Consider the following 9636-nt stretch of genomic DNA (forward strand, 5'->3'; position numbering starts at 1 on the left):
TAATTTCTTAATTTTTCCACAGACTACTCCATAAAAAACAAACAATAAAATCACAACAAATGACAAATTGAACTTGGCTTAAGTTGCTTAAAATCCAACTATGGCGGTAACACTCAAAAATTATACCGGGCCTTTGTGTGAACTGGAGCGAATACTTTACCACAAAAAAAACCATCTCACCTGTTAGCTGCATTTTCCAGCTCCTTGCAGAGTACCTGGATGTATATGGAGCCCTTTTCTACGTGCCGATAAGCTTTGCTGTAAGGCACTGTGGCCATGCCAATCAAAATGTCTCCATCCTTAGAAGGACAACTCGCGTCCGAGAAGACAGAATCGGATGGCGTCTCTTTCAGTGGCTCATCCTGGCTTGTGTTTTGAGACAGAGGCACCTCGTCCTGACATGCCTGAATGAAGAAGAGCTTGGGCTTCCCAAACAAGGAGGAGACGCTCTTGAACGGATCAAACAGATTGTCCAGTTTCACTTCCTTTCCATCAGTGCCAATGATGGTGCCTTTTCCTCCGTGGGATAGCACACACACCACCTTACAGAAGATAAGAAGGAAGGGGGGGAAATGATTCCAAGGTGCATCATCTCTAAGTTTGACTTGGATTTAGGTCAATTTAGCTTAAACAACTAATCAAATAAACCTAAAGGATTTGAGATGTGCTGGAACAGAGGAACATCCAGCTAACAAATCTGCAGCAATTGTGTGATCCTATCAAGTCAAAATGGACCCAAAATCTCTCAGGAATGTTTCTTGTTTAAGGAATTAAAGCTACAGTATGTACATTTTATATATTAAAAAAAACAAAACATTTTTTTTTTTTACATAATTGTTTAAACTGCCACTGTATCATTATAGAATGGTATGAGACAGATAAATCTGTGAAAAAAAATTTAACTCCTCTACCTTTTCAGTGCTGACTAGAAAAAACCAATCAGTGCCAGGAGGCGGGTCAGTAGCAAGTACACTAGGACTCTCCCCTTGGCTCTGATTGGTTGTTTTTGGTCAGCGCATTTCTTCAAATGGCAATAGTAGCTTACRGAGGAGGTGTAGGAACCCAATTTTCTCACAGATGATCAGTCTTTTAACAAACTGTCACAACATGGTGACAGTTTTAATAAATATGTACAAATTAAAAAAAAAAATAAAAGTTGTATAATGGACATTAAAGGCAGTTCTAAACAAGGTGGTCTAACTGGTAAGATGYACCTAATAAAGTTAGCTGGTAAATGTGAGTGTATGTGATTTATAAAATTTAAAACACAAATAAAAAAACTGTTGTATGTAAGAAAAAAATCCCTTACCAAKGCATCCTCTTTAGAAAAATCCCTCTTGCTCAGCTCTTTGAGGGTCTCTGTAATCTTATCAGCTGTCAGGTTTSCGTATATGTCCGGAACAAAGCCGAAGCGTTTGAACAGTTTGCTTAGATTTTCTGCGTCACATAGAAGAAAAATCCAAATTGAAGCACATTTGGATTCATGACTGCAACAAGTCACTAAATGCAAGACATAAAACTTAATACAAATGTGTAAATCAGGACAGAAAGTTATTAAAAAAAAACTAGAAAAACCTACCGTCGTCAATTTTGCTTCCAAGACGTTTTCTGTGTTTAGATTCCATGAAGTCCTCATTGCTGATGATCACACACAAACCTCGAGGATTCTGTGTCAGACTGTAGAACTCGTCTATCTGCAGGACACAAGCACAGAGCCAGCTGAGGCAAAGGCCTGAAAAGAACGAACAAATGGTAGAAGAAGCAACTCGGATTGTTCCAAGTCAATTACGTCTTCAGATGGCGTCGTTGCCTGTTGTGCACTATGACTGTTGACGCCTCCTGGACCTGAAAGACAARCAGATATAAATTGTATTCATTTATTTTAAATACAGCAACATAAAACACATCTTTGTACTTTGGTCTTTCATAGACAAGCACTCTGTTTTCCTGGCTAKTTCCTTTAAGCTAAGTTTAAGTAGCTTAAATAAACTTTTAGTTAAGTTATTGGAATGGCTTTCACAAAATGATGCRTTTCCAAAGTAATGAMGTTTTTCCTGGCTTTTGCTTCAAATTGTCTACGCCAATATTTGTGATTGAGTATAGCTGGATATGTTCAGTCTCTCCATTGCCACGTAGGAAGTCCTAATTTGGCAATATGTTCTGGATTTTGSCAACTTGTTTTTACCCGTTACACCAAAAGTCTTCATTGGATTGGGCCATCAAGYCACATGTGCCATCTCTGGCTTTGGCTCTCATACGTGAGTTGAGTGACAGAAAATCGGAAAGTAAGAAACTTTTGACCAYGAAGAGAAAGTTATTCCTTCTAAAATGATCAAATCTCCAGTTAGCCTCTAACTTTGGTTAACTGTGTTTTTCCATCCGCAAAATTTAAATACGTTTAAATTTCAAGGGTAACGCTTTCTCAAACAACCRCAGTGGAGCCTGCTCTAAACGGCATCGTGGTTGTTCATCTGCAATTTGGATGCGTTCAGAGTCAAGTTGGGAATCTCCTGAACCCTAAAGTCCTGGTGGCAGWAGAGAACTGTCACCTTAAASCCCATTAATGAAACGTTGGAAGACTGTATGTCAGAGCTAAATGCTCCCCGGAGTCAGAGGAGATGGATGCACTGGTCGTGTTCGCAAAGGGTCCAAATGACAGAATAAGGGACTATATTTCCAATTTTGCTGTGATAAATAACTCTGACAGGCTTGGACGCTCTGAAACTCTTGGTCTCCTCTCTTACCACCTTGTTTCTTTTCCTCCCTCCTTTCCCTCCTTTTAGCAAAACAGATCAAAATATAGCTATAGGTTTTTCAATTGATTTCTTTGCTAACTTTTARATTCTGAATCAGCTTTACTTACCAAAGTTCTTAAAGTTAATTCATACAATTGCATTGATAAGTAGTCTGTACCACTAATCTACAGACTCTGTATATTTATTAGATTATATTTTGCCTCTTCATAATCTTAATAAACAGTAGCTAAATGTCAGCTGACTCATAATAATTAGATTTTTATCATTAAACTACTATTATTCTTATCATAATCCTTAAATGACATGTTCATTTGTTTCGTTTTTATAAATAATCCAGAAAAAAAAAWTTGACATATCCCCAAATTTATCTTTTAAAATGAACATCTTACTGCACAGAAAGAGTGTATTTTCAGATTGTTTTTGAAAATCACAATAACCGATTTAACATTAAAGTCATTTTTAAAGTCAATGACAGTTTCTACTGGAATTAGTGAACCAAGTCTTTGAAACGACAGGCCTCGTTTCAAGGTTGGCAGCTCTCTGACTACCAACCCTGAGGCAAAGCTAACAATCTTTATCACAAAACTTGTGTCACTGTGCTCATGTTTACCTGTGGGAGGGAATCTGTCTTTGTACCTTTCCACAGTTTCTGCCAGCAGTTTATTACCAGTGTCGATCATAAGCTTGTGGAGTTTATCGACGTTGTTTTCAGAGATCAGACCTGCCTTCTCCATTTCAGCAAACACGTTTAAAGCCGTCTGTAATATCCAGAGACAGGGGGATTTTTTTTTTTTAGTTTTTCACAAATTTTATGAAAAATTACAAAGCCCCATCTACCACCAAGACACCACCTGTCACAACAGAACATTTTGGTGGACGATAAATGATCTTAGACATTACTGCAATAAACAATAATATTGTTGTTTTGAGACATTTTTAAAGTACATAATAATGCAGGGACACATTTTCAGTCTAAGGTCAGCAAGCTTTAAATTCTAATCACCATTTAACACTGGAGCTTTACATTTTAAATATCCAAAATGACTAAACAAAACAACAGTCTAACTGGTACTATTAAGGTACCAGTTTGTTTACAGAGAATTGTGAAGTCTCTGTAAACTAAACAAAAAAGGGCTGGTAGAGACCGACTGAAGACTTTATAAAGAGAGAGAGAATAGAGAAAAACAATAAATCATGCGATTCAAAATGATGGGAGCTCATATTAATTTATCATGCGATTAATCAATTAACTGATTTATTGCTTATTGCAACAGGCCAACATATTGCTGAAGTACAAAGTAGAGATTTGAGGTAATTATTTGCTATTCTGAATGACAAGCGTGGCAAGTTGATGTTCAAAGTGTGTGGGTGTGTTCTCACGCTGCTCTTGTCCAATTGTCGTTTGGCGATCTGATCGTTGACTAGGAACTTCAACATTTCCACCTTGTCGTCGGTCAAATCCTCGTGTATTTTGTACAGCATCAACCTTGGGGTGAGAGCATACAAGTTCAAATAAAGCAAGTTGAAACTTATTCAGTTCTGTTCCAATGTCCAGAATTAGATTTCAGTATTTTCTTTCTAGGTCTTTGTGTCCGTTTTTTCCCCTTCTCTCTTATGTAATTCATTTTCTAGTTTTTCTCTTGACTTTAGTTCCTTCCGTCCTCCCTTCCTGTCCTCCTTCATGTGTGCCTTTCCTATCTTTCTTGTCCTTTCTTGAATCTTTCTGACTTTCTTTGCTGTTTTCTTCCTTCCTTGTGACCTTTTGCTGTTTTTCATAAGACTTAGACTTATTATATTGTCGTTGCACAAAGGCACGACAATGAAATTGGTAACAAAATGTTGTCACCTGGCCACCGGAATACACAGAAAAAACACAGGTGTGCCTATAAATAAATATACGAATAACAATTTATTGCTAAATATATATATAACTTAGCATCTTCAGACAGTCTAAGTGTTATTCCTCTTCCCTTCCTTCATTTTGACCTTTCTTGTATCCTAATTCCTTTGTTTTATTTTCTCCTTTCTGGTGTCTTTCTCGTTCTTTCTTGTGTCATTTCTCTCTGATGCCCTGTATAGGATCCTTCTTTCTTTCCATCCTTTCTTGTGCCCCGTTTTTCAATTGTTCTGTCATGTTTCCCTCTGATCGTCTACTTGCATTTCTTCTTCGTGTCTTTTAAAGATTTCATATTTAGTTTGTGTCAAAATAATAAATATCTGCCAAGGATGCATGACAAACATTAGTGTTTTCAAATTTAAAATAATCGTAAAGGCCTGAGAACTTGGAAAAGGTCATTGTGGATGTGTAGGAACCCTGCACCTCATATTCAAAGTAACAAACCACAACTTTATCAACATCAGTACTCTTGTTACCTGTATTCAGACAGGTAAGCAGGGCAGGCGTCAGCTTCCTCCCTTTCTCTGCTGTCACTCTCCAAGATGTTGAGGAGATCTGCTCGACGGGTGGTGCGGAACAGCTCAGCGAGGAATGTGCTGTTCAGGGAACCTTTCTCCTCCAGTTTCAAGAACAAGTCCCTTGCACACTTGATCTGAGGGGAGAACAGCAACAAAAAAAGAACAACAAAAAACACACAAATAGATGATGAGAGAAACTTCAGACACGCTTAAGAACTCCAGACATGTGCCGCTCACCCCCTCAAGTTGCTTTCTGTTGATGACATCGCTACACAGGAAGCACAGCTCGGCTACCTCTCCAGAGTCCAGGTCCTCGTCAATCCGGGACAGCAGTAGCCTGTTCATCTCAGCTGTCAAAGCTGAAGCTGCTGGGGATTAAGATTACAAAAAAWAAAWAAATAAAAAAAAAACATAATCAGAGGGTATCTGTAAAAAGATCCCAACAGGAAAATTGTCTTTCATTTTCATCATACTGAGAAATTCCAGCAAGTGACTGACTCCCCTTTTCTGTGATGAATGACTTTAGGATTTTTTTTAGTAACTTCTGACTTGAACTAAATCTTCGGTATGCTCCTAGAGAAATTACATGGAAATACAGCACAGTGAAATTGGAAAGAAAAACAGGAGTACTTCCGCGTTAAAGCAATCAACCATATCATAGTAGACAGAGGCTGTTATGGATTTTTTTTTTTTTTGGTATGTAACTTGATTATTTTTGTGCCATAGCACAAAAATACTGTTAGCGTGTCTGTAAGTAAAGGGCAACGAAAAATATAGTTCATGACTGATCAAAAAGTAATTTGCTAATTTAAATCAATAAGACATTTTATGTTTTACATTAATATTACACATATAACAATTCAGCTTACATCAGAATGTCATCACTGGAAACAAAAAACTTTAAATTGTTCTTACTAAAAAAAATAAACTGTGTTAATGATAGAAAAGGTTTTCACACCGCACTAGGTATCATTGTCTGTCAAGATTTATTTTTTAAAGAACTTTGTTACCCCAGGAGAGCTACGGTGGCGAAGTTTGAAATGAACGAAGTTTAACATACTCACTGAAGCCGACGACTGACAAGGTCAAATAAAAGCGTCGAAAAGAAGAAAAGTCTCTTCAGAAGTTAATAACTTGGTGGGGGAATTTCTTCTCGAAACATAAACACAAAGTACCAAATTGGGTGGTGGTTATTAAAGCAACTTTTCGCTGAGTGAAATGCGTTTGTTTCACTTTCAGAGGAAATGAGCGCATATTTTGACTGAGCGGCAAGCAGAACTTCATTATCATTCAACATTGTGATTCCTGCCGCGTTTTCTTCAAACTACGTGACGCTTTCGTTCTTTCTTTTTTCTCTTCAATTTATTTATTCTTAGAAAATTAGTCTACGACAACTTAGTTTAGGATGATTGGTAAGCGTTCATAATATTCACCGAAACACTCCAGGCTTTTATTATTAAAAGTACTATTTGCGTTTCCTTTTCTTGCGTTGCGAAATCAGAGGAGCAGAAGACGCAGAAACGTCCAGTGAGTACGTCAAGGTCGCCGCCATGTTGTGAGTGGCATTTGCTTCAGACGTGAATAAAATGAAAATTCTTTTTAAAAAACCCTCTTCTTTCAAAATTTTTTATTTAGTTCATGCTGTCTGAAGTAAAAGCATGAAAAATAGTATTAACATTAATATTATTAACATTTTTATATACAACAATGGTCTTATTGCAATTATCAAAATGGAAAAATAGTTCCAACATTTTCTTATCAAGAGAGTGTGTAGTATCTGAGGCACATCTTACATATAAACTTTTTTAAATGGTTAAAAGCATTTCTTGGGTCTACATCTTAAGTAAAAATGAAATCAGAAATGTTTCCCCTCATACCTTAAATTCTATGTTAAATATACAACACGACACGAACAAATAAGGTAAACTAATTAAAAATTACAATGAAGTACATAAAAGCATTAACGGGCATGGAGTAAGAAAATAATGTTTATAGGTGTGTGCGATGTTCCTGTTAAAGTGTTTCAGAGTGAAGCGGTTTTCAGGTTAGACTCCGGGGGAATGGTAGGTGGAATAAGGAGGGAAGTATTCTCGAGCAAACTGGAAGATGTTGTCCGGTTTCACAATCAGCAAGTCCTGTATGAAATCGGACAGGAGGGCTCGGAGCTCTGGGTGCTCCCTCAGGTATGAATTGTGCTCTGCCTTCAGAAAGTCCTGCCACAGTGGGAAACGGGGATACAATTAATACTCTTCTGTTTGTTGGAAAGAGTACAATTAATACTCTTCTGTTCATACAATTGATACTCTTCTGTTTGTCGGGAAGGTTCGTGATTACCTTGACCGACTTCAAATAAATAAGCAACCGATAATAAGTTTTTGTTTTGTAAAAACCAAACCATAGTGGGTACCTTTTTATCCAAATACAGAGAGTACAACTGCATGTCCTCCTGCCACACCAGAGGGATCTTCATACAACCTGACACAGAGAGAAAACAAACATAGATGACTCCTCTGTTAACACTGCTCCTCTTTGCATGGGATATTTTAGGGTCTGAGGGTCATTTTGTGTCCATGCATTACATTTTTGTCCCCATTATACTCCATAATGGGGACATTATGGAGTATAATGTCCCCATTATGGGACATTATACTCCATAATGTCCCATAATGGGACAAACCTTGTATCATTTGCCATAGTCCTCTACATTTGCCTCTGTCCTCGCACGCACAAGGGTTAAGAGATAATCATAAATAGAATGAAATGTGACATAATTTACCTGTGTGTTATTAAGAAGTTGTTTTTTTACACCTTGTTTCTGCTGATTGTGGTTCTGATACCAGCATAGAATAACTAGAATCTGATCAAATTGAGACATTATGACAAAACTAAAATAACTGAGAGGTCTCTTGTTGAAAGATCTTTTTTTTCAGAAGCACATCACCAAATTTCCTTTCAGAAGACTTGGGAAATGATTTTCTTTCATCACCTGACAAAGCACGCATAAAAACATCCTGTGAAGAACGGCTCATTAGCTCAATAAAGTAATGGAAGAGGCCGTGTACGAAACAAGCAAAACTACAACAAGGTGTCGACAATTTAATTATTTACCTCTGCCGTTCTTTGAAACCTCCTGTATAAACTTCATTGTGACTGGAGATCCCGCCTGTCTTCTGCTGGCCATGTAACTAATAACAAAAAACACATTTCAAGCAAACTAAAATCTCAATTAGATAATTTTCCAAAACGATTTTTAACAGTAATTTTTACATGTGCAACCTATTTGTTGCAAGTCAAACTCACAGCCATGAACTCACCCGTTATCATGGAAGTAGCAGTGCCACCTGGAATGGTCGACATCAGCGGAACCAACCATCCTCTCAAGCCCAAATACACCTACGGTCTCACCGCGAATCGATATTTCCTTCACGTCCAGCTCACTCTGATTGTGCACCAAAACACAGCAAAACATCACAGTTTACCCCAACATGCCAACGTTCTGCTGGCGCACGCGTACAGCTGTGGTTACTTACAAAAGTGGTCTGATTTATATGTAAATTTTGGTCCAAGATGATGAAGACCATGTTCTTTGGAACCTTCTTCCTCAGAGCCATGAGACGCATCAACAGCAGGCTGGATCCCTCGGTGACCAGGCCGCGCAGGACAGACATGGGATAAGACACACACTCCTCCTCGGTCATGTCCTTCACTCACATTCATTCACACGCACCAAGAAGAAATACACCCAAAGGTAATCTGACAGCAGAAGGTATGCTATTGTCTTCCAGGTGTCAATACAAAGACGGGTTGATGCTAAAAATGCTTTCAAAACTATTCATAACACTTGGCATGTCTACTGTCTTATAAAACAGAAGAAATGTTTTGAAAATTATGGCTTTAACATGACAAAATGTGCAAAGGTTTAACTGTATGAGTAGCTTTCCAAAGGCACTGAAAACACGGGAAGCGACATTGTTCATTTTTACCTCTCCCATGGCGGTGAATTTGTTGATCACCATCAGTTTGTCACGTTGCACCATGTGACTCCTCTTCTCAGCATTGTAACTGTCGAGCTAAATGAGTTTTTAGAGAGGATAAGCAAACTGTTAAAACAATAAACTTTGCTATAAACAGTTTGGTTATTTGTTAAAAGTAGGGACTTTCAAGTTAAGCGGCTGATTAAGGGCTCCACATCACCAGGGGGCCCCCAAGAACAAAAAAACAAGCGTGATAAAAAAAAAAAAAAAACATTAATAATGTAAACTAAATGCTATTACACATGGAAAAGCTACAGGTTAACGTATTATTTGTGTTGGTACACAAATAATAAGCCAATTTCTTCCTGGTATTGGCTTCTGCCACTGTTTGGAAAATATAACATATGTTTGTCTGCTGATGTTACTTTTAAATAGTTAAAATAATGTGGCACATTTAAATACCACTCGGAATTTCAAAATTCATATATATA

General features: G+C 37.6%; 2 protein-coding genes across 9 annotated transcripts in view; both read right to left on the reverse strand.

Annotated features, from left to right (window-relative positions):
• Positions 1–6640, reverse strand: part of casp8 (caspase 8, apoptosis-related cysteine peptidase) — a 7658-nt gene extending 1018 nt beyond the window's left edge. Inside the window, exons 1-10 of one of the 8 annotated variants that reach the window (XM_008433066.2) lie at positions 6236–6640; positions 5674–5744; positions 5409–5536; positions 5130–5305; positions 4137–4242; positions 3367–3514; positions 1790–1845; positions 1580–1694; positions 1310–1437; positions 181–542 (exon numbers count right to left, since the gene is read on the reverse strand). In XM_008433066.2, the coding sequence (XP_008431288.1) occupies positions 181–542; positions 1310–1437; positions 1580–1694; positions 1790–1845; positions 3367–3514; positions 4137–4242; positions 5130–5305; positions 5409–5516 (1199 nt within the window). In that variant the 5' untranslated portion in view covers positions 5517–5536; positions 5674–5744; positions 6236–6640. Of the gene's footprint in view, positions 1–180; positions 543–1309; positions 1438–1579; positions 1695–1789; positions 1846–3366; positions 3515–4136; positions 4243–5129; positions 5306–5408; positions 5540–5644; positions 5745–6231 lie in introns of all 8 variants that reach the window. The other 7 variants (XM_008433065.2, XM_008433064.2, XM_008433063.2 and 4 more) reach the window with 7 other exon arrangements.
• Positions 6641–7088: 448 nt separating this feature from the next.
• The window catches only part of catip (ciliogenesis associated TTC17 interacting protein), a 4819-nt gene continuing 2271 nt past the window's right edge, over positions 7089–9636 (reverse strand). The window contains exons 5-10 of the mRNA XM_017309856.1: positions 9155–9241; positions 8702–8872; positions 8486–8610; positions 8280–8356; positions 7579–7646; positions 7089–7384 (exon numbers count right to left, since the gene is read on the reverse strand). Of these exons, the coding sequence (XP_017165345.1) occupies positions 7217–7384; positions 7579–7646; positions 8280–8356; positions 8486–8610; positions 8702–8872; positions 9155–9241 (696 nt within the window). The 3' untranslated portion in view covers positions 7089–7216. The remainder of the gene's footprint in view (positions 7385–7578; positions 7647–8279; positions 8357–8485; positions 8611–8701; positions 8873–9154; positions 9242–9636) is intronic.

This window comes from Poecilia reticulata, linkage group LG17, assembly GCF_000633615.1.
Source record: "Poecilia reticulata strain Guanapo linkage group LG17, Guppy_female_1.0+MT, whole genome shotgun sequence".
NCBI classification, from domain to species: Eukaryota; Metazoa; Chordata; class Actinopteri; order Cyprinodontiformes; family Poeciliidae; genus Poecilia; species Poecilia reticulata.